We start from the raw sequence: 25407 nt of genomic DNA on the forward strand, positions 1-25407 counted from the left end.
GGGGGCGGGGGCAGGGCGGGGTGTGGAGAGGAATGCAGCGCTCTACTCCTCCAGAGAGACGCAACTGATATATACTTCTCCATACAACGGTGTTTTACCGGATTTGTGATGCTGTTGAAAAAGCGTTCTCTCCAGGTAGAGTTGAATGATGGTGATGGTCCTCTGTATGCTAATGACCTTGGGTGTGGCTTCACGGCTTGGCCATTGTTCTTCTCACAGAATAAGTTTGTCCAGTATTCAGACCCAGCCTCAGTGCATAATTAAGAAGCTACTGGCAGCCGTTTTTTTGGGTCTTTTTTTTTTCTCTCTGTTTTTTTTAGTAGTATCAATTTACTATTTTTAAAAGTATTTCGCGGGCCGCCATGGACCTTTCCGCGGGCCGCCACCTTGACACCACTGCACTAGAGTCTACAAAATATCTGACAAGTTGCATTTCTTGTCACATTGTTTACAGTGGAAGAGATCTCCATATATGGACATGAAAGGCAGTAGAAATGTTTTTGTCCAGTGTGGATACGCTGGTGCTTCTTCAGGTCACCCAACACACTGAAACACTTTTCACACTGTACATAGGAAAGGTTTTTCTCAGGTGTGGACACGCTGGTGTCTCTTCAAAGTACCTAACTCCTTTCCAGTGTAAACTTCCTGTTAACACTGGAAAGGCTTTTCTCCAGAGTGGACTTGCAAGTGTTTCTTCAGACTACTTAAAGGCCTGAAACTCTTACAACACTGTTTACAGAGAAAAGGCTTTTCTCCAGTGTGGATACGCTGGTGTCCCTTCAGATTACCTAAGTCATTGAAACTCTCATCACACTGTTTACAGTGGAAAGGCTTTTCTCCAGTATGGATACGCTTGTGCCACTTCAGGTGACCTAACACACTGAAACTCTTACCACACTGTTTACAGTGAAAAGGTTTTTCTCCAGTATGGATACACAGGTGTATCTTCAAAGTACCTGATCGACTGAAACTCTTAGCACACTGTTTACAGTGGAAAGACTTTTCTCCAGTGTGGATATGCAGGTGTGTCTTCAAAATACCTGATGTACTGAAACTCTTACCACACTGTTTACAGAGGAAAGACTTTTCTCCAGTGTGGATATGCAGGTGTGTCTTCAAAATACCTGATGTACTGAAACTCTTACCACACTGTTTACAGAGGAAAGACTTTTCTCCAGTGTGGATATGCAGGTGTGTCTTCAAATTACCTGACGTACTGAAACTCTCATCACACTGTTTACAGCAGTAAGGCTTTTCTCCAGTGTGGACACGGTGGTGTCTTTTGAGAGCACCTAACTGATAGAAACTCTTACCACACTGTTTACAGAGGAAAGGCTTTTCTCCAGTGTGGAGACGCTGGTGTGCCTTCAGATTACCTGACCCACTGAAACGCTTGTCACAATGTTTACAGTGGAAAGGCTTTTCTCCAGTGTGGATACGCTGGTGCTGCGTCAGGTCACCTAATGCACTGAAACTCTTGTCACAATTCTTACAGTGAAAAGGTTTTTCTCCAGTATGGATTCGCTGGTGTGACTTCAAACTACCTGACGTACTGAAACTCTTATCACACTGTTTACAGTGGAAAGGCTTTTCTCCAGTGTGGATACGCAGGTGTATCTTCAAGTGACCTGATGTACTGAAACTCTTACCACACTGTTTACAGAGGAAAGGCTTTTCTCCAGTGTGGACACGCTGGTGTCTCTTCATATTACCTAACTCATTGAAACTCTTGTCACAATGTTTACAGTGGAAAGGCTTTTCTCCAGTGTGGACACACTGGTGTCTCTTCAGATTACATAACTCATTGAAACTCTTGTCACAATGTTTACAGTGGAAAGGCTTTTCTCCAGTGTGGATACGCTGGTGCTGCGTCAGGTAACCTAATGCACTGAAACTCTTGTCACAACTTTTACAGTGAAAGGGTTTTTCTGCGGTATGGATTTGCTGGTGTGCCTTCAAAGTACCTAACCGACTGAAACTCTTACCACACTGTTTACATATGTGGTTTTCTTTCCTGTATAAGTCATCAGATCTATCTTTACTTCTCCTGGCTGAGTTAAAGTCTTGGTAAGATCTTGATTCATCAGTTCCATCTCCTTTTCTCTGGTTGGTTATAGAGCTGGCAATTTGAACGGCCGCTGGTTCTTCATCACAGCTGCTGAAATCCTTGGATGGAAATATTTGTTCTCTTTCGGCTTGGAGATTTGTCTTCATCTTCTCTTCGCTCACTTGTCTCTCTCTCTCCTTTATAAATCTGTCTTTTTACTTGGACTGTCTCAGTATTTTGTCCTTGACTACACTGTGTCTTGGACACAGACAAATTTGGAGTCTATTGCCTTTTATGGGGCAGGAAGATTTTCCCTCTTACAGTCTCTCTCAAACTCCTCAGTCTTTAACTTAGTTATTTATCCCGGTCTTCTTCAACTCAGAACGCCTCAATAGATTATGTTTGAAGTAACAATTTCTCTTTGATATACTGTTCTTATATAGCATGTTGAGCAGATTTCTGGTCTGATGTCACACACGACACAAACTGTTGCCAAGCATTCCAAACTGCTGATTTGCGCAGGCGTCATTGCAATGAATTAATTTGTCATTGTATATTTGGAGGTTGGACATCTTGGAGGTGGAGTCGTGATGTGAGTGTGTGGGAAAACGTTGTCGAAGGGACTCATCTATTCAGAAATGTGCAAAATCTCATGGAGTGTTCTGTGTGACTTATTGGTTGTCCAGAACCACTGTGCGACAATAGAACTCCATGTATGGACTTCCCTGAAGAATGCACATTATCTCTGTGTGAACCGTACAACTGATGTCGGTACTATGACGTCATACTGATGTCATCAGGGATCCCCTTATATGGAAATAAAATTACTTATACAGAGGAAGAGATCCCCATGTATGGACATGAAAGGCAGATGGAGGGGTACGATGAGTTGTCTGACAACAGGTTCAAAAGGGTACAGGGTGCATTTCATTATCGGAGGAGAATACGTTCCCAACAGGCATCGTTCCCTACGGGCATCGATCGGCCTTGTGTATACAAATAATTTGTACTGTGGTACTGGTTTAAATCTCTGGCAAACATGTTAATACCACTGACGGTGTTTCCATGTTTTTCTGTCTGTCTGTCTGTCTGTGTTCACAGCTAGTCTTGCACACTGCTGGACCAATCTGGAGCAAACTGGCTTGGTCTTTTTCTTCTTCTCGGTTATCGCCCAGGTTCTTCTTCTTTTCGTGTCTTTGAAGCAAGTGGTTATATGACAGTTTCCCATTTCTTTACACAGTCCTTTGTATTATTATTGAACTCTGCGAGATCTTTTAAGCTGCACTGGTTGGGTAGTAGAGGACAGACAAGGCAGTGCTGCATCGTATGGTCCGCTTCTCCACATTCACAGATGGTTGGGCCGGTTTTGTAGCCCCATCTGGACATAGCAGCTTTTGATCGCCCCATTCCTGTTCTCAGGCGGTTGAGTGCCTCCCACTAGACCCATGGTGCTTCTGAGCCAGAAGGGAGGTCTTCAGAAGGGGAGATTCCCATGTCAGTAGGAGGGGGGTCATTCTCAAGCTTTGTTGTCCATCGCCCCGGTTGAACCCCTTTATGCCCTGTAGATTCCCTTTCTACCAGCAGCGGTCATGCTCCGCCTCTCATCAATTTGACCAACCCGAACCCCCCTTGCCCAAGTTCTGTGCCATCGGGCTGCCACTCCCCCTGAATACACTTAAGAGCCCAGAGACACGTTTCTTGACGCTAGTGATGCTTTATTTCCTTCACGGAATAAATAAAGGCCTATGTATCCAAGGTTGTTGGTCCGCTTAACATTGAGCATTAAAAAAAAAAAGAATAATAAGAAAGAAAAAAACAACAACAACAACAAAAACCCTTCAGTCTCCTATTTTACTGAATGCTTAGTCAGGGACCACGTGCAGATACCGTCACGGACCACCAGCGGTCCATGGACCACCAGTTGAAAACCCTGCCTCTATAGCATAAGTATTGACTATGTTTGACTATATTTTTGGGCAAGGTTTCAAGGATCACTATTCACTTACTCTTGCAAACGCTGGCCTGACTCTGAATAGGCGTTGTGATAGGCATTAAGCCACAGACCAATGTGCAAGTCTGTGCTCATGGTCTTTCTTTCCAATATCTAGTGTGTTTCAGACCATGTACAGTATATACACCTTTTCTTGTTGAAACAGTTTTCTCTCTTTGTTCACTATGACCTCTGGAAATGTGTATGGAAGAGAAAAAAACACACAAAAAAACAACTGTTGGATTCTTTCAGGATTCATGTGAGATTTACAGGGATTTTTTGCTAACTAGAACGCACCAGCTCAGTGGCCTTGTAGTTTGAGTGTCCGCTTTGAGATGGGGAGGTCGGGGGTTTCAATACCACCAGCCGGGGTCATAGCAAAGACTGAGGTGCTAGTGAGGGGTACAGACGACCTGTCCTCTGTTTGCAGGTTCTGTGAAGAAATCCCCAATGAGGAGAACGAGATCATCAACGAGTCCTTCAAGAGCAGCGCCGAGGCCAGCCCTCCTCCAGTCCACAACAGCACCAGCCACAGTCCACGGAACGAAACTCCCATTACAGTGAGCCACGCACGCACGCACGCGCACGCACGCACGCACGCACGCACGCAAGCACACACACACACGCACACACACACACACACACACACACACACCATCAGCCACATTAGGCTACTATGGCTCAGCCCAGCAAACGACACCACCATTACAGTGGGACTCAGACACTCACGCCCACACACCAACAGAACCGCAGTCACATGATGCAAGCACATGTGTTCACATTAGTTATTAATACTTAACTTAATTTATAAAGTTTATTGTGCCGGAAAATTTAAATAAACTTAATTTGTCCAATTCCCATTTGTATGGCTCGATGTCCTACACCAGTGGTTCTCAACCAGTGGTCCGGGGACCACCAGTGGTCCTTGAGGGGATTCCAGTTGGTCCCCAGCTAAATGATGGAGTGTTGGAAACTAAATGGACCCTCTGCATTACTTAATTAAAGAATTGTTCTTTTTTTATCAATGTTGGCCTGTTATCTCTCCTATTGGTGCCAACATCAATACAGCATGGAATTGTGGACAAAATATCTTGTCATGCAGTGAGTGGCAGAGGTTAAATGCAGGGGTGAAATGCACTGCTTGCACAAGAGCTTTCTGAAGGCCTTGAGAATTGATCCATCAATCCCTGACAGAACTGTAAATTGCTTCAGAGACCTTCAGTGAAATCCACACTGGGGCCTCACTGCATCACTTTTCATGTTGACGTCTTGACACAGTGGCGCTGTCATCCAACTTGTGTTTTTTTACAGCCTTGTGTAGTTCAGGGAATACTATAATTAACCTGTGTGTGTGTGTGTGTGTGTGTGTGTGTGTGTGTGTGTGTGTGTGTGTGTGTGTGTGTGTGTGTGTGTGTGTGTGTGTGTGTGTGTGTGTGTGTGTGTGTGTGTGTGTGTGTGTGTGTGTGTAACTTCTCCTGTGCCCAGCTTCTATTACTGGGTATGTTTGTGTTTATGTGTGCGTTCCATATCGTTGCTGTCGGGTGGAAACCTCATATTATGTCCAAAACTGTTAATTTTCTAGATTCAAATTCGATATTAGCAAAAGTAGCAGAAGTTCTAGCTTGTGGATCTGCTACTTCTGATGTTTTTGTGTGACGCTGTAGTATGATTTGCACAAATTTTCCACAATAAAAAACAAAACAAAAAATCTTAAAATGACACAGATGTGTTCCCGGTCTTAATGGATTAAAATATGGAGATAGGAGGTTTCTTCCTGACAGCAATGATATACATTTTATATATACCTCATGCCCTAGATAGTAAGACCACCTCACCACTCGAGTCAACACGAAATGCCCTTTGATTTTCCTCTACCGTTATTAGTAGCACATAGTGGCATGTGGCTTGATATCACATGAACGGCACAAATCAGTTCAAGTCACGCTGTCTGGAACACAGATCAGGCCTCCCTTTGTGGGTCAAGCTTGTCACAAACATTACACAATCATCTGATCGCAAGCCGATATACAAGCTCACAACGAGTCGCATCATGATGAGTTATAAGCTTGTACATTGTCCGCTATCTTTTATTATTTTTTAAAGTGTAACGTTATTAAATACAGCATGTCAATCATTTCTTTTTTTATTTGTTATTTGTCATATCTGCCCTGTGAAATGTTATCACTTGATTATTCTTCGGTAAACGACATAATCCATTAGAGCTTGACGTTACATCGCTTTAACATCAAACATATTAACTTGCCTGCATGATTAACTGTGGGACTTGATGCTACACATTCATTCATTCACATGACTTCAAATCATTTGAGGTGTGTGTGTGTGTGTGTGTGTGTGTGTGTGTGTGTGTGTGTGTGTGTGTGTGTGTGTGTGTGTGTGTGTGTGTGTGTGTAGTGTCATCATGTATATGGACAGTCAATCTACCGAGTATAATGAGGAATATACCATCTATCCACAGTGAAAATATTTACAGCAGTTTGCCTCTAATAAGGAAACCAGTGAAAAGTCCATGAGCAAAAGTGCTAGAGTCCTGAGCTTGATTCCCCCATGAGTATTATCACAAACAAACAAACAAACTCACTCAAATCTTACACAAATGTATGTGGAAAATGTCATTACCATGAATTGTATGATATGATCATAACTGCTTACGGCTGCAGGATGGTTTGAATTGTAGAGAACCCCTAACGTCTTCATTGACTACAGGGCACTAAACATATTTTCTCTCCTCTGCCTCTTACAAATAGTAGGGAATTATTTGATTTATTATTTGATGCCAGCAACAGCACACTCGATTGTTTAAAATACAATATGTGAATGCTATATTAACTGCTGTTATTGATATTTGTCTGTCTGCACTGCGACCGGGAGCGATAGATAAGGGCATAAAATGAGTTGTTCCATAATCGCAAATTTGATTTGGTTTGGTTATGATGAAGCTCTTGTCATATTTGCCGGGCCACGGGCTAAATCAATCAGCCTGAGAAACAACTCATTGTTCTCCTTCTGAATTTAAACCACACTGCCTCAATACCGCATAGCGTGAAGTTAATACATTTTACTCTGTCTCCGAATTTAATAAACTGTCCCTGTGCTCACTCCACTAGGCCGACTTTACTCAAATAAACACTAATATTAACATCGGGGAGTATTAACAGGTGTCATCCACATATTTCGGAACATACATGTGATCACTAGGGCATTCCACTATGCATACTGTCAACTCATTAAAATGTCCTTGCAAGGAAAGGCAAGGACTTTGTGAACGAATGAATGACCCATGTTGTATTCTTACATAATAAGTCCATGGGGGCGGCCATAGCTGAGTGGTTAGTGAGCCCGCCTGGGGAGCCAGACCCCTGGTTGTCCCAGGTACGATTCCCGGCCGTGACAGCAATGTGTCGATGTGTGTTTCCTTGAGCAAGACTCTTCACCCCAATTGCTCCCCGGGCGCCAATGGGGGGAGAAGGCTGCCCACTGCTCCTAGTTGTTATAGGGTGGGTTAAAAGCAGAGGACGAATTTCACGCTATGTGCATATATATATACATATATACACATAATGTGACAAAATAACACCCCAAAGGAGTGGGGACTATTCTATTCTATTCTCATGATGTCACTGAACCTAATCTCTCTCTCTCTGTGTGTTTTCTCTCTCAGTTTGACTTGCCGGAGGAGTTTGCAGACTGCCTGCCGGATGGGGAGCTGCTTTTACCCCTGGTGGTGGAGGAGGTGGCGGGCGTCCTGGGCGTCCCCGTCACCTCGCCCTCGCTGGACTTCAACGACAACGAAGACATCCCCACCGAGCTCAGCGACTCCTCCGAGACACACGACGAGGGTAAAAACCTAGTCTTTAAATACTCCATGGCAAGATGGTGTCCCTTGCCAAAAAAAAACGGATTAACAACACAACCTGGCTCATAAATAAAAGCTGAAGACCTTACTGAAGTAAAGTAGGCCTTCTCGACACGCGACAGACAAAGTCAACGTGTCACAACTTTTCACCTAAAATGACAAATAGGGATTCATTATTAATCCATTCTTTTATTATTTTATAACATTTTTGATTTTTATTTTTATAATCGATTAAATCTATTAGTTCGACTAACTGCTGCAGCCCTATTTGAGGTTACAAAGTTCTTTATTCTGTGAGCTATACAGAAATGAGCGTTGCGCTTGGTGCAGACATGCGCAGAGCAAGTTCTGTCAGGGAACTCGGTGCAGTTGCTGCTGGCCGACTATCGGTCGGTCTCCGCTCCATGCTTCTTTTCTCAACCAATCACATACTCACTTCACAATAGAACACCCTATTTAAATGGGGAAGTTGCATTGCTCATTCCTTGTTTGCCTTTTGCTGCTGCCTACTGCATCTATGCTGCTGCTGCAATGAATGAATGAAAATATCTTATCCTTCATGAGTTGTCCTGACAGAACATAGTAGCCTACTGCTTACCATGCTGTGGTACTAGTTGGAAATAAACTGAATTGTCGGTTGAGTCCCGGCAATGTCTCTTAGTGAGTGTGCGTGTGACGATGACAATTTGCACAAAACGTGGAGGGAAATTATTATTATTATTATTTTAATATACACGTCTAGCATAAGGCTGTGTGGTACACTGAAACAGGCTGCCTGGATCGGTGTCACCTGTATGTTAAATATTCAGCCTGGTGCATTTTTCATTTTGTATGTGTGTGTGTGTGTGCGCACGCGTGCAAGTGTGTTGGAACATGTCAGGCTCAGACCAGATGTCAAAGTCGTACCTTTTCATCTTTATCCCTGTGTGTGTGTGTGTGTGTGTGTGTGTGTGTGTGTGTGTGTGTGTGTGTGTGTGTGTGTGTGTGTGTGTGTGTGTGTGTGTGTGTGTGTGTGTGTGTGTGTGTGTGTGTGTGTGTGTGTGTGTGTGTGTGTGTGTGTGTGTGTGTGTGTGTCTAGCAGGCGAGGTGCAGGCCTTCCACGAGGACCTGGGCGGCAGACAGTACATCAACGAGGTGTACAACTTCAGTGTAGACAAGATGTACGACATCCTCTTCACTGAGTCACAGTTCATGAGCGACTTCATGGAGCAGCGTCGATTCTCAGGTCTGTGTGTTCCCTCTGGAGATTCTTATTGGATCTGCCATGACATTATTTGTGTGTGTAATAATAAAGGCGGACATGATGAAAAATAATAGCATCGCTTTGAACTTGCGGGAGCCATGTCACTTTATTCAACCTACACATCTTGTGAATTTGGTCGCGGCAGCATCAGCAATGTGTATTCGGTGGTGGAAGAAGTACTCACATGTTCTACTTTAGTAAAAAGTACTGTATCAATACTGCAGTGTAGAAACACTCTGTTACAAGTAGTCTTTACATTGTAGTGTTACTGTCGTGTCTTTACATTGACATGGTGTTGGTGAGTGGTATTTTTGTTAAATCCCCATTTAACCCATTCAATCCGGGAACGCATCTCTGTCGAGCTGTGAGCTTGTAGATCTGCTATTTAAAAATAAATCGTGAACATTTGTGCAAATCTTTGAATACACATATTTTTTAAAGCTAACATTTGTAAGATATGTTGTTCCAGGGACCCCCCAGAAGCGAAGATTTGAGTTACAAATGTTTGCTTTAAAAAATATTACATTCAAAGTTGTGCAAAAAAAAAATCACAATTTTTCAAAAATAGCAGATCTACAAGCTCACCATCTAAAATGAAAAACCGTAATGCTATGAGCTTGTAGATCTGCTATTTTTGAATAGCCAAAGAAATCTAAAATGACAGAGATGCATTCCCGGATTGAATGGGTTAATTCAATAGAATACAGTATTGCTGCGGTATTCCCCAATGAAGAATTAAAGTCATAAAATGAGAAAAACATAATGCACATACAGTGTACCAAAAAAAATCTGTAGGACTTCAATTCAACTGACGTTCAGAAGTAATTTTTTGTAAATTACTCCCTCTTGACATTTTAGCTTGGCATTGGCGCCTTGTGGCGCCCCCATAGGGCAATATGTGAAACTGCATTGGCAAAAGCATGTAACACCATCTAAAATGAAAAACAGTAATGCACTGGATCCACAGGATCAATTGGAGTTGAATAGCACTAATCTGAAATACTCAGCATGTTATTTGTGAGTTTCCAGTTTACTTTTAACCCATCAAGACCGGGAAAGTGTCCGTTATCATTCTAAGATTTATAAAAAAAAATAGCACAAGCTTGTAGATCCACTATTTTGGAAAACTTGTGCAAAAGCGAACATTTGTAACTCAAATCTTTGCTTCTGGGGGGAGAGGGGTCGCCGGAACAAAACATTTTGAGATGGGGGTCAGTGACCAAATGCATATTTAAAAATGTTTTCTAAATCCTAACAGTATGTTGCTATATCAGTGGTGCTCCAACTTTTCCATGTCAAGAACCCCCAAAATAATATGTATTTGGCCGCGGATCCCCATCTCAAAATATGTTGTCCCTGTGGTGTTTATTTGTGTGTCATTGTGCTGCGTGTTCAGAGGTGTCGTACCACCCATGGAAGAAAGAGGACGCTGGGAACCAGACCAGAGACATCCTGTACACCATCTCTCTGTCCAACCCTCTAGCCCCCAAGACAGCCACAGTCACAGAGACTCAGGTCAGTTCACTTTCTGTGTTTCGTCTCCATATTTTAACTTTTTGTGTTTTTTCGTTAAAAGGTGCGAGGCTATTTTCACAATATTTATCTGTGGAAACGGAATTTATCTGTGGAAGCTAAATGTAATGCCTATAATTCCAAGTGCTTGTCAGGGGTGAGGGGTCCCCAGTTCAAATATGATTATTTCGCGGCCTTAAAAGTTTGGGAACCCTTGCTTTATATAACTAGTTTGCTTGTTCATTGTATCGTCTAATTAAATGTCTCAGGATAGGGATGATCATCTGACCCAACAACCTGGCATTGGTCTGACTGTAATAATGAGCAGCAGATCAGACTGAAGACTGTCCTCTGTCTTTTGTCATGTGAAACCAGCATGATTTAAACGTCCTTCAAAAACAATCCAGGACTTAGTCCTCTCCATCTCTGTTCCGCAGACCCTGTACAAGGCCAGCCATGAGAGAGAGTGTTACATCGTGGACGCGGAGGTCATCACCCACGACGTGCCGTATCACGACTACTTCTATACGCTTAACCGCTACATGCTCACCAGGGTGGCCAAGAACAAGTGTCGGTTAAGGTGAGCAAATATAAGTCAGGTGGTAAGCCCCAACTGTGCTTTTATTTTTTATCCCTGCAGGTCTTTAAACCTGGAAATCTATTGGCTGGAATTACATAAAATGTAAAACACTGGCCTAGAGCATCGTGAAGCATCTTAAACCTGTAATAAATAAGTTATACCCAATAATAATATTAAAGCAAGTAGCTTGGAAACATTCCAACTAAAGCATTACACAGGTGTTAAGGAAGCAAAGACAACAAGAATGTCTTTTATCTTTCTAAAGCATTTCTCTTTCCCCCACGGTATGTATTTACTGTATGAGTTCAGAATGACCTTTTTCAACCCGCTCTCACTCCCAAGGCGTCACATTTTCCCGCTCTGTCAGTAGCCCTGAAACATCAGGTTTTGACATAACTGGACGCCATGGCGATGTTGCGCGTTGAAAAAAATATGTCTAAACCTAATCCTAACCCTAACCTCGACTATGGGAGGTTGTGGTTTCTAGTCAATCGCTGCTACCAGGTAAGCCACGAGGCAGCTGTCCAAACTCCAGATTCGAGTAGTGCTTGAAGCTCCAATGCGTGTCTTTTAGTTGTTGTAGTCCTATAGTGACGCATTAGGGAGTGAAAATGACGCGAGCAGAGTTTTACTAGCCGTTCGCAGTACGGCTTCTTTCGCTCTACATTAGAAGGGTTAGGAACGGTGGGTGTTGTCAGATTCTAATACAGCCCAAATACCCATTCTCAGCATTGGCCTCAGTGGCTTGCCTCCTTAATCACTTGACTCCCAACCCATACCTCTCGAGTTCGCCTACCGTTTAAGACATTACTTTTCCAATAACTGCGGACTACTTTTTTTTGCCGATAAAGTATAGTTTCGGACGGCGACAGAGTCGCGCAGTCTCAAGCGAACTTGAGCCACGAGAAGCACCACCGAGCGCGCTAAAGCACGCGAGTTGCCGTGCTGAACGTTGCGAAGTTCGCTTGAGCCTACTCAGCCCTGTCCGAGTTATGTACCGATAGCCCCAGAATCATAAATTATCGCCCCCCCCTGCAATGCCAGAGCCGAGCATTATATTCCACCACGGAGTACTGTCCTCCTGGCCCCGCCCCCCGCTACTGATAACGGCTAGTAAAACGCTGCTTGTGAAAATGACAGAGCGCCAATAAATGACGCCTATCTGTGAGAATGTGTTTTCCTTTTGCATTTAGGACTTTTTATCCCTTCTCCTTTGGCTCTCTCTTCTGTCTCTAACTCCTCTATGCCTCTCTCTCTCTCTCTCTCTCTCAGGGTATCGACTGAGCTACGGTACAGGAAGCAGCCATGGGGTCTAGTGAAAGGCTTCATTGAGAAGAACTTTTGGAGTGGACTGGATGAGAACTTCCGCCTTCTTGGTAAGGTCCAGCATTTAAGTGCTGAAGTCGTGACGGGGTGTCCTGGGTGGTGCAGAAGTAAAGTATACCTGCCCACCACTCTGGAGTCTGGGGTTCCATTCCTCCACGGTGCCCCCGGCTTGGCCAGGTGCTCCAACGAACACAGTTGGCCATAATTGTTTGCGGGTGGGAAGCCGGGCAGGGGAGTTTGGACTTTGTCAGAATAAGAATGGGATTAACACATGGCCTGCCAATAACGCATATATGCGTTCTTTAGAATCCATCACTTGCCTGCCAATAACGCATATATGCGTTTTTACATTATCATTTTTTTATTTGACCCAAAGACCAAGGAGATAGGATTTGTTGAAGATCTAGACTCCTATCCACTTCCTTGTTAACTTAAAACTTAAAAATTCTGTATCTCGGCTCCTGAGTACTTTTTTAATTTCAATGAAAAATCTCTGGCAGAAAACTGCAAAAAATCTGAAATAATTCTGGCAGTCAATCGGTTAATTGGTCACATCACAGGTTTACAGGTGTAAATCAATGAGTGAAATTAGTTATCATTGCGAGCTCATTTTGTTGTTTTCCTGCCCACTACCCGCTCTACAAGCTCACAACGTGGCGCATCGCGACGCGTTGTGAGCTTGTAGATGTGCTATTTTCAAAAGATGTTTATACATTTGAAAACTTGAAATGGGACTTCTGTAAGTAAGTACTTTTTGGTACTTTAAGAACATTTTGATGCCAATACGTTTGTACTTTTACTCAAGTAAATTCTGAATTTCTGACTTTTACTTGTAACGGAGTATTTCTACTTTGCAGTATTGACACGTGTACTTAAGTAAAAAAATGTGAGTACTTTTTCAATCAAGAATTGGGAATGTGCAGTATAACATTGCCCCGCCCCCCCTGTCCTATCAGAGATGGAGCTGTCCAAGGTAGAGGACATCCTCATAGAGTCCCGCCACCCGTCCCCCAAGGCCAAGGTGGTGAAGAACTCGCTGCGGAGGAGAAAGAGGACCCTCCCGCACCTGCTCAGCCAGCACCTGGAGGAGGCACTGAGCCCCGTCACCACGGCCACTGGCCACGAGGAGGTGATCCAGCGGATCAAGCAGGTGGCCGGCTCCACGCAGACCAGACACCAGAGTCCAGAACACCACCACCACCACCTGCCTGCAGGCCTGGCCCTCTACAGCGTCTCCAAGCTGCTGCTCGTCATCAGCATTGTGTGAGTGTTGCACAGCATGCACACGCACGCGAACACACACGCGCGCACACACACACACACACACACATCCATTTGCAAATCACCACCAACATATATGCGATAAATTGTTAGACCTGGGAACATTTCCTTTGATGTGTTCCACCTGACATGTAGAAATCTTACTTTGACCGTCAAAAAAACTGTTTTTGTGTAAAAGAATGTTTTCTACTTTCCCCATGTGCTTCCCAACTTCACAGCCAGGTGTAAATGATGGATGTTTACTAGATTTAAGGTCACATGACAACACAGTTGTCTAGTTTTCTAGATAAAGGGGGTGGTTCAACTTACCCACTGGCTCATTTTGTCCCGTAGTGGAGTAAAGGGTTAGTAAGTAGTATCAAAACATTGAAATACAATTAAGTAAAGTAAAACAAAATTGTACTTACAGTAAGTACAGTACTTGACTAAATGTACTTAGTTACTTTCCACCACTGCTTGTACTGCATACGGCTATACCAGTGGTTTTATTTCAATGACCTCCATAACTTCTGAGCTTGTACAAATGGAACCAAATGGACTCGTAAGGGTCCCTTTGATTCCATTTGTACAAGCTCAGAGTTATAGACCTGTAAGGGTCCATTGGGGAACCCCCAAGGGTTACCACCACCAACTCCATCCACAGGCATGCATGCAGTAGTACATTTACATACAAGTGTGCGAGTGCATATTGCCATACACACACACATACTGAAACGTACTCACAGAACCCAACATTTCCCCCTGACTCATCCTCATCTCAGTTCTTTAATTGTCTCATCTCGTCAATCCTCTCCTTTTGTAAGCATTTGTTTATGTCGTGTGTGTATTGTGTAACACCCCTCTCTCTCTCTCCCTCTCTCTTTTCATTGCCCTCCATAGGATCTGTCTAAGGTACATACATTCACTGATCAACTATCCTCTTTTAGGCCTGAAAAACAAAACAAAACAAAAAAGTTGTCATTATGTGCTTAATGTCCTCTAAACCAGGGGTTCCCAACCTTACTGTTACCACCAACCTGCTGACAGTTCGTGTCACATTCGTACCAAAACACAGAAGACGGTTGACTGGCAGTCAATGACTGGCTGGTGGCTGCTATTTATATGTTATCAAATCACTACATAATGTTATATCATTGCCCTAAATCAGGGGTTCCCAAAGTAGGGGTCGCGACCCCACTTGGGGTCGCGGGAGACTGACGTGGGGTCGCGAAATTATTTTGGGTCATTAAAAAAAAAAACTTTTTATTCAACAGAATGGATGAAATACCTTCTAAAATGATCACAAATGGTACATTTTACCATTTTAACACATTACAAATGCGCACCGAACGTGCAAGTTTATGTGCATAAATGACCTCCAGGTTTAGGTGGGGTCGCGAGTCAATTTCCGCCTTATTTTGGGGTCGCGGGCTGAAAAGTTTGGGAACCCATGCCCTAAATGGCGATATATTAACAAGGAAAGGATGATCAAAAAATCATTATGTCTGTATTAGCCTTGATGACCGTCTTGACTATGTCTGTATCAGAAATGACTTTGGACAGGTGGAAAACTTTAGTTAAACTTGTAGAGTGACGCATACTTTACCTGAGTTACATCTTCTGAAAGTTGTACTTGTTGACATGAAATAATAATCCTGTTTGTTTAGTGTTTCACTACCGCGAGTGTGAACGAATACAGCTCGTAGTGACGGTGCTGAAACACGTTGAAAGGCTAGGATAGAGATACCAAGGATTCGACAGTGATGTCACTGCTATGCAACACGGAAGTAGCGCGGCATAAAGATACATCCTTGGACATGTGACCGCAATTAGAATGCCTTAATTTATGCAAAATCAATTACAGTAGTGCCAAACCTCACAACAAAAAAATATTTGTTAAATAAAATAAAAAGCGTAAATTTAAAAAAAAAAAAAAAACGTTTCGAGCTTGTAGATCTGCTACTTTTGATACTTTTGTTTGGAAGCCGGCTGTAGTATGCTCAAGTAGGGCGTTCATTTACGAGAAAAAAAACAAACAATGGAGATAAGAGTTTTCTGCCCGACAGCAACGATATAGAAGTAGACATTTTCGAAGAGTTGTTGTGAATGAGACCCATTGTCTGTGAGCGAGGTGGGTGTTGTTTCATCTGCCTCCCTGTGTGTTAACAGCCTGGTCCTGCTGGTGTTTCTGAACATGATGCTGTTCTACAAGCTGTGGATGCTGGAGTACTCTGCTCAGTCCCTCACCACCTGGAAGGGTCTGCGGCTTCATGAAAGGTACTACACACTTATTATATACTATATGTCCAAAACCGTTCCTTTTTATTATTATCATTATTATTATTAATGCGACACGTTGTGAGCTTGTAGATCTGCTGTTTTCACTAGCTTGGGTCCTGGAGAGACATAACATTTCTCTTTTGGTTCTGGAGCTACAGTAAAAGGTTTGGGAACCAGTAGTCTAGAGCTATAGGCCTACAATCAGTCTAACAATTAAAATAGGCCTACATCATTGAGCTTGTGAGCTTGTAGATCGGCTAGTTTAACTACTTTTGTGTGATACTCTCGTACAGATGGGCATACTATAGGGCATTAAAAAACAAACGAGCAACAGTATCAGCTTCAGCTTTATTTGTTTGTTCAGACTCAGGGTCCATTAAAAACGTACAACATGAAACGCAATACATCATGAATAAAAAAAACACCCAAATACCTTAGACACTTTCTGTATCATTTAAAACAAAACAAAAACAAGACAGATTATAATCATGAGGCGAGGTCTCCCTGTCCAATCTTTAGGTATGGACAGTAAGTTTAGCAGTTATTTCCCCCAGACAGCAATTATGTAAGCAGTTTGTGAACAAAGCAGCGCAATTAACAGTTCAGTGACCCAATGCAGGGGATAATATGGATTATACTATAGCCTCCCCGCATAGACTAACTGGCTGCTTGTGGTCATGTTGACTAGTGTGAGCTTCACTTATACGTACAAAACACTTTGTTGGGATTCGGATCAAAACATTATTTATATTGTATATCGTCTCTTTCGGGTGGAAATGTCCAAAACTGTTACTTTTCAGGATTAAAATTCAACAATATGTGTCGGCAGATATGATCGCTCTGAAGTACTGTATAAAAGGCACATTTAGGCCAATTGTTCATATTCTGAGAGTTTATGCAATTGCACGTCCGTTCCATTTTAATGTGATACTTTATTTCAATAAATAAATGTTTAACATATATAAGATGACATTGTTTCATACTTCATTGTGTAAAAAAGCTGTCAGACCTAATTAACACTTATCTTGTATCAATATGGTTCAAATGTAAAACCCATTTTCTCTCACCCTGGCCACATTATGTAAGAGACTGAGTCAAACTGTGGTAACACACATATGCACGCGAGCGCACACACACACACACACACACACACACACACACACACACACACACACACACACACACACACACACACACACACACACACCATATGGCTGTTGACATAATGTGTCGGGAAAAGACCTCTGCTTATATAATTGCCCCTGAACAATTCTAGACTTACTGAAACAATTTACTAAACATTTTTTTGGCAAGATGTCATGCTTCAGCAGTATTGCACAGTTGTTGATAATGGTTGTGCGCGTGTGTGTGTGTGTGTGCGTGTGTGTGCGTGTGCGTGCGTGCGTGCGTGCGTGTGTGTGTGTGTGTGTGTGTGTGTGTGTGTGTGTGTGTGCGTGTGTGCGCGCGGTGTGCGCACGCGTGCATGCATGCATATAATTAGGGCTAAATGTCCCCACAAGTATATAGTATAATTTGAGAAATAGACAATGTGAGTACAGTTTTCCTGGAGGTTGTTGTTTGTGGTTGTTTTATGGTTTAAAAAAGATTTGGGGAGTTAGGTTTACGATTAGGAAAATATTCAGTTTGGGGTTAGTGTTTGGATTAGATGTTTAAAGGTTAGGTTTAGAGGTTATAGGGTTAGAGTTACACTTAATGTATGCATAGTAGCTTATACAGTAGTTTGCCTATTTTTGGCTTTCGGATTACAGGAAAAAGAATTGTAAAATTGATATTCATAAAATCATCGTGTGTGTGTGTGTGTGTGTGTGTGTGTGTGTGTGTGTGTGTGTGCGTGTGCGTGTGCGTGCGCGTGTGTCTTGCCAGTAAACTGCCACAGACACAAATGGAGTGGGCCCAGCTGCTAGAGTCTCAGCAGCGGTACCATGACGCTGAGCTCCAGAAGTGGAGAGAGATCATCAAGTCGTCTGTGGTTTTACTGGACCAGGTACAGTGTCACAACCACACACAACCAGTGGTGGAAAAAGTACTCAAATGTTTCACTTAAGTAAAACTGTCAATACTGCAAAATGTACTTAAAGGGGAAATCCACCCATTTTCAATATTTAACTATGTCATTAATATAGCATAAAGGAGTTGTGTGGAAATAAGAAAAAAGTTCCCCCCTTTCTGTGTTGCCTTAAACTGGAGGATTGATTGTGGGTTTAACATTGCAAATTACAACGTGATGACTCATCATGTTGTAATTTGCAATGTTAAACCCACAATCAATCCTCCAGTTCAAGGCAACACAGAAAGGGGGGAACTTTTTTCTTATTTCCACACAACTCCTTTATGCTATATTAATGACATAGTTAAATATTGAAAATGGGTGGATTTCCCCTTTAAAGTACCAAAAGTAAAAGTACTAATTATGCAGAATTTCCCACTTCGATTTTCAAATGTATAAAAATCTTTTGAAAATAGCAGATCTACAAGCTCACAATGCGTCGCATCCCGAGCTTGTAGATCGGCTATTTTCAAATGGCCGAAATGTATATAGGGCTGAAGTGGTTAATGTAAGTTTTGTAATAATAATCTAAATCTACAAATTAACTAAAGTGTTCAAATAATTGTAGGGGAGTAAAAGTACAATATTTGCCACCTCAAAATTGTACTTAAGTACAGTACTTAAAGGACAACTTTGTTTTTTTACAACCAAGGTTTATATTTTAGCTTGTAATTAAAGTAAATAAATGATGAGTGTAATTTTTTTTCCATTTACTGCTTTCTATAGTTTTAGCATTTTTTGCGATATTTTTTACAGTGGGCGGGGGCATTCTGTCCGGTGGCTAAATATGCCTTTTTTACACAATAAAAAAGGTCCGGCTGTCTGAGATGGCCAGATGTGAGTTATTGGGGGCTAGAAGAGCTACTGTAAATAATAATAAAGAAAACGCCGGGTTAATGTGTTAAAAAAATACATATTTAGCCACCGGACAGAATGCCCCCGCCCACTGTGAAAACACTGTAAAAAAGATTGTGAAAATTGCTAAAACTATAGAAAGCAGTAAATTAATTTTTTTTAACACTCATCTTTTATTTACTTTAATTACAATCTAAAACATAAACCTTGGTTGTAAAAAAACAAAGTTGTCCTTTAAGTAAATTTACTTAGTTACTTTCCACCACTGCTCACAAGTAGTAGTCCTTGGTAGCCTTTTAAGCTTTTAATGCAGCAGCAGTCACAGATACGACCGCGTTTCGGCCTATTGGCCTTCGTCAGTGTATGAACCGCCTCAACGGAAGTGTTCTTTATTACATAACTTCATCAATTATGTAAGTCACACCGTTGCTTGGAATCTGCACCCGGCTAAGTTCAAAGACTACAGTTCCTGTGTAGTCAAGCGTGCCGAACCTTGAAGTGACAGAGTCACAACCACACACTTTATTGTTAAGTATGCTGTTCACAACGCAAGGGATTTGCCTTGGCACGCAGTTCAGTGTTCAGTGTTTTATTACATTACTACTGATTTACCTTACTTGATTCACAAACAACCAGACACTTGATTGACATGATCATAATCAATTGGATTGGCATAGTTCCAATGCATACAGTAGTAATAATGTTACTACTCCTGTCCATGGATTTATTTTTTAGACTGTTTGTTTACATTTTAAAGGTATTAAATGAATACATTAATTTCTAATCAAGGGATTATATTCAGCTAGACACAACATGGTGCGCAAACCAAGTATAAATCGAGCATTATTTCCCCCAGACAGTGAGTAGGCTGCACTCAGACTAGTTCACATAGAGGGTCTATTGAAAGGTCTACGATTGCATCAAAGGTCTATGATTTTATCAGCAACGCCTCCATTCCGTTCACTATTCCACAACCTAACTTTGTTCGATGCACTATCCTAGATGAAGGACTCTTTGCTGAACCTGCAGCGGGGCATCGGTTTAAGGGACTACAGCTCCGAGGCCGAGGAGAAACGAAGTCGATACCACTGACACATCGCCTGCTAGGCCAACGAGGGCATGCTGTGCAATATAGGACCTGTTGTGTTCGTGTACCCGTATGCAGACAACAGCCAGGGAGAGGAGAACGGGAGCGTGAGAGAGGGGGAAGATAAGATGAGACCAGCAGTGAGCTGGCCCAGTACCGAAAAAACAAGCTACACCAAGGGCAGGGACCGTGGCAAGCACCCCCCCCCCCCACCCCTTACCTCCACAGGGTCACAGAGGTTGCAACCCACCCGCCTGGAGGGGGTTAACCGTGGACAGGAATAGCCCCCTCTTACAGACAGGAAGTGAGGTGTGTCCCCCAGCAGCACTGCTGGGGCATTGTGGGAAGGTGCTCGGCCGCCACACCTTGACCACACACACTCACGCACCCACACACACACACACACTCACACCCTAACGTCGACGGGGCTCCTTCTTCTTTCCGTAGTTCCTCGGATGTTTCGCTTTGTTTTGTATTTAGTTTCCTTTCACCCCACCAGGAACAACACTCGTGTCGTAAGCCATGGCGTCGTCAGCCTATAAGTTAGCGTCCTGTGTTTTCAATCCTTGTCCGTTGCGTGTCAAAGAAGAAAAAAAAAAGAAGAGGAACAGAACAGGAGGGGGAGATAGTCAAAGAAAAGAAAGGCTTTCGACGCTCTCGACTGTTCCGAACCAATCGTCCCCTAGAGGTCCTCTCTGCAGTGTCCCTTTTTTAACTGTACTGTGTTGTAAGGTGACTACTGAGTCTCTGCTGCCTTGTTGTAACCTGTCCTGTATGGTCTGTATCAGGGCTGGTTCCCTGCAGAGCCTGTGGGCAGGGAGACGTGTTAAATATTATTTATATTAGCGCGCTCCGGTACCTCACCTGGTAGAGCATGTACTATATCAAGGCTGAGTTCTTTCTGCAGCCAGCCCGGGTTCAAATCCGACCCAAAAGCGTGCTGCATGTCATCCCCCCCCTCTCTCCCTTTCTCTCCTGCCATTCCTGTCTCTCTACTCACTGTCAAAATGAAGCAGAAAATGCTTACAAAATATTTATATTAATATATTCCTAGACTGTGCTCTGGTGTAGTAGAATCTTAGGATTTTGAAGGACATAATGGTATGGAGACCCGACCCATTGCATGTTATTGTTTCGTTACCTCCAAACATGCCACAGGAAGCTGTTTGAACAATAAACCTGTTGGCCATGTCATAAGGAGGAATGATCTATCGAGACACATCATGCAATTCACAGGAATTCTGTTTCACCATCATCATCATGTCCAGCAATTTGCAAGTATCAATTCTGCAATCATTGCTGATATTTTGGCATTTCTTTTCTTTTCTTTTTTACACACACAGTGTTAAATCCCTTACATTGCACATTTTCTGTACCTGACCACCTTTCCAAGAGATGAGAATGTATTTTGGCTGGGAAAGCAAAAATACCCCTAGTGATACTGTAATGAAAAAAAGGGGTACTGCAGCCGGACGAGTAGGGAGACCCATGTTCTTACGTGTTTTATTACTAAACTGTGACTGTATCTCTTTAAAAAATGTTTCAAGATAGAAAGAAATCTATGAATATATTTGAAATATATAAGTGCATATTTCATTATTTAAAAGATATATTTCAAAATATATAAACTTTACATATATTTATTGTTAATTTATGTATATATGAAAAGTTATCAGAGCTCTAGACTGGTTAAAGAATTTCTAACAAAAAGTGTTTTAAACCTGTGAAACGCATGCCAGATATGTCTGTGACATGTCTAGTGTGCATGAATGAGTGTGTTTTGCGCGAGTGTATTCGCGCATGTGCATGCGTGTATGCGTGCGAGTGTGCGTGTGCGTGTGTGTGCTTTCATGTGTAAAGTGGGAAGTGTTTAGCATTCCACAATTGCTCAATATTTCATTTCTGGCACATGTAGCCAAACTGCCTTTGTTTTTAAGACGCTGTGTTTGGATGCGGCCTTGTGTTGGACCGAACTGGCTAGTTTACAATCGAAGTGTTTCATATCCAAAATGAGCTATCTGACATTTGAATACTTTCAGACCTGCTCTTAAAAAAATGACCCGTAGTATGAACAAATTATGGTACTTTTTTGGAAGGATAATACATAATACAAGTCCTCACCTGACAAAATAACAATGATAAATAATGGGACCCAATGCATTTTACTTCTATGGAGTAATGATTTATTTCCCAAATTGATATATAGCATTTTTTAGAATAATCTTTCCAACTACCACTATCCCAACCACTCTACTCATGAAAAACTGTGATCATTCCCAAATGCTATTCTTCCTTTCCCCTTTCAAGTGTATGTTGGATGCAACAAAAGCATGAGTATCAACTGTACACATCTAAAATGTAACCAAAAGAGAGGGACTAGACATGTTCCTTCTCAAGATGTTATGCTAGATTTTAAATAAAGTATTTATCGCGGATGTGAGATGCCTACTGGATGACGTGCCGGAAAGCAGCATCTCTTTAGAATTATTGTCAACAAAGACCGCCCCCTTGATGCTGAGGGCACTCATGAAAGCACTTACAATAAAGAGAGAGAAAAAGACTAGTGCTGTGAGAGTAATGCACTTTATGGACCATTCATACAGAATGAAAAAGAAAGAAATGACAGCACTACGGTCTGGAGGTTTAGAAAAACATTTTCTGAATTTCTTTTGGTGTAATATTGTCATATTTAATCAGTTACTCCAAAAGATTTGGAACTTGCAGTGTCACTGACAGTTGTTGTATTGAGGTTTTCAGAGTTAAAAATTATAGAATTCCCCCTGTAATTCTTGACAGTGACATTTTCGTCATACACCAGGTGTTACCTGGCATTCTAGCATATTTCCATTTTGCATTTCTCAAATATTCACGTCCCAGAATAGTGGCTTCAGACTGAAAACAGAGTGACTGTTGCTCTCTCCATGGTATATATTTCAGGGCAAGGCAGGAGGGAGTTGTTTGAATGAGGGCATAAGGTAACTGTTTCCACAAAAGTGTGCCAGTGTGTTACTGAGGGATGTTTAGAAACCAGAAAAGGCTTGCTTTTGGTGCGGGAGTTTCTGCTGTGTGTGTGTGTGTGTGTGTGTGTGTGTGTGTGTGTGTGTGTGTGTGTGTGTGTGTGTGTGTGTGTGTGTGTGTGTGTGTGTGTGTGTGTGTGTGTGTGTGTGTGTGTGTGTGTGTGTGTGTGTGTGTGTGTGTGTGTGTGTGTGTGTGTGTGTGTGTGTGTGTGTGTGTGTGTGTGTGTTGTAAAATCTGAAGATCTGGAGTTGAAGTGCTTGGAAAATGTTTCTGTTTTATAGAAATCACTTTTCACAATCAGGCTAAAGGCGACACTGAAATGATGCTTCATGTATATGGGATTGTATTTCATATATATACGGTATATAAAAATGTGATTGAAATGCTTTAAGAGTTTTGTTTTCAAATTGTATGTTTGTTTGCTGTTTTGGAAGTAAATTGCTTGATTGCTATGGATTTAACGTAGGCAATAGGAACATTCTTACTTTGAAAAACGTATGGTCAACTCTCAGTTGGTTAATCATTTAGGGAATCATGTTGTTCATTCCAGTTGGTTATACCTCACCTTCTTAGAATCAGCCCAATCTGGCTTTAATGCCACACTGTTTTACTTTCTTAATTTGTTATTGTTTTGTTGTAATTCCGAAGCCAATTTCTATCTATTTATTCATCATGTCATCATAAAGCCTATGCATACATTTGTAACAGTGACCAATTGTTATTATTGTAGGCTACTATAATGGCCGATCAAACACCTCATTTTGAAAGGCATTAAAGGTCTCCTTCACGGGTAGATCTATATCTCTGCAGTGATATGCAGTAACGTATCACACTTGCGTTCACCATCACATCATTTCCTTTGAACCACATTTACTGCTCGTCTGATAATCCCAAATGTAAATTAGTTTTTGTTTTCATTATATTCCCTCTTCAATCTTCAATTGCTAGAGTGCACTCACACAGATTTTGGTATTATGCGTATTGTTGTACGATTTCTATCCTTTTCAACGCATGATGTCTGAACCCAACAGACCAATGTTGTTATCATAGACACGTAAAGAATCATGCTCTTCACTGATGAAATGAATTGGCGATGGGTTTGCTGTCAGAGATGTAGCAAGGTGACAGCCTCGCATGTACAATTCACTACTAACGCTCTTGGTGAAGACATGATAGAAATGGCTCAGACACACACACATCCCTGCCGAGAAGTGACTAGTGATCAAACGCATAGCAAATGCTCTTCTTTGTGTGTCTTGACAAAATACGTCCTGGTGTAGCTCTTTTCAAAAATGAAAATGGATTCTACTGTATACGTTTTTTTTTCCCTCCTTTTTTTAAAATCTGTTTTGATCTTTAGAAAGAATTTTACTGACATTTATACCTGAAATATATACTGCAAGTATATGTTATGTCTGTCTACAGTGTACACACACACTGATAAAATAATTCAGCCTGCGCTGCGCGTGGGTTTTGGGTCATTGAGGACTTTGCCTAATAGAGACTGAGGTGAAAATTGGCTTTCTGGTTCATGTGACGTAGAGACAGGAAGTATGAATAAAGAAAAGTATTGAACAAACTGGTTTTGTCATTTTATTCAATTTTGCAATGTGCCAAGACTACAGAGTAGGCCTATTTAACAAAAGTGAATATGCTACTGTACATCCCATACAGTCCATTTTTATATATGTATGTCAATAAATATTAAATGCATTTTTATGGGACTGTTAATCTACTCAGGAACTCTGAACTATATACAGTGACACCCAGAGGTCATTGAAATGTACTTACGGTAATCTCTGGGAAAAGATTGACCTCAAAGTAAGGAAAAAATCCTTAATTTTCGCATATTGGTAGTACACAGCTATTAACAATACATTATGTTAATAGTACAACTCACTTTCATTGTGGTTTAAATGGAAATGTGAGTCCAATTGTATTTGTTTATTGTGTGTGTGTGTGTGTGTGTGTGTGTATATATATATATATATATATATATATATATATATATATATATATATATATATATATATATATATATATATATGCATGCAAACCATTGCCATTTGGGAACACCTCTTTGCACAAAATGATCCTGTGACTCCAGGTGAAAGCTTTGATGTATTATTGATTTTATTTTAAAAGGAGAACAGACAGGCTATTTGTCCTTTTTCTTGGTTGAGTAGTAGAGTAAGAAAGCTGGGAGAAGCAGAAGCACACAGGAAGGAAGGAGGGGCTGGTGTAATCCCATCCTACTCCATCAAGGT

General features: G+C 41.8%; 1 protein-coding gene across 2 annotated transcripts in view; it reads left to right on the forward strand.

The window, feature by feature from the left end:
* Positions 1–24683, forward strand: part of gramd1bb (GRAM domain containing 1Bb) — a gene marked incomplete at its 5' end in the record, with an annotated part of 146461 nt that extends 121778 nt beyond the window's left edge. Inside the window, 10 exons of one of the 2 annotated variants that reach the window (XM_084065413.1) lie at positions 4468–4597; positions 7717–7894; positions 8990–9136; positions 10551–10669; positions 11104–11246; positions 12519–12622; positions 13529–13835; positions 16002–16109; positions 17997–18117; positions 20038–24683. In XM_084065413.1, coding sequence (XP_083921539.1) covers positions 4468–4597; positions 7717–7894; positions 8990–9136; positions 10551–10669; positions 11104–11246; positions 12519–12622; positions 13529–13835; positions 16002–16109; positions 17997–18117; positions 20038–20127 — 1447 coding nt within the window. In that variant the 3' untranslated portion in view covers positions 20128–24683. The remainder of the gene's footprint in view (positions 1–4467; positions 4598–7716; positions 7895–8989; positions 9137–10550; positions 10670–11103; positions 11247–12518; positions 12623–13528; positions 13836–16001; positions 16110–17996; positions 18118–20037) is intronic. The other variant, XM_084065414.1, reaches the window with a different exon arrangement.
* Positions 24684–25407: the final 724 nt, after the last annotated feature.

The sequence above is a fragment of the Gymnoscopelus microlampas genome (assembly GCF_963454915.1).
Source record: "Gymnoscopelus microlampas genome assembly, chromosome: 8".
Lineage (NCBI taxonomy): Eukaryota > Metazoa > Chordata > Actinopteri > Myctophiformes > Myctophidae > Gymnoscopelus > Gymnoscopelus microlampas.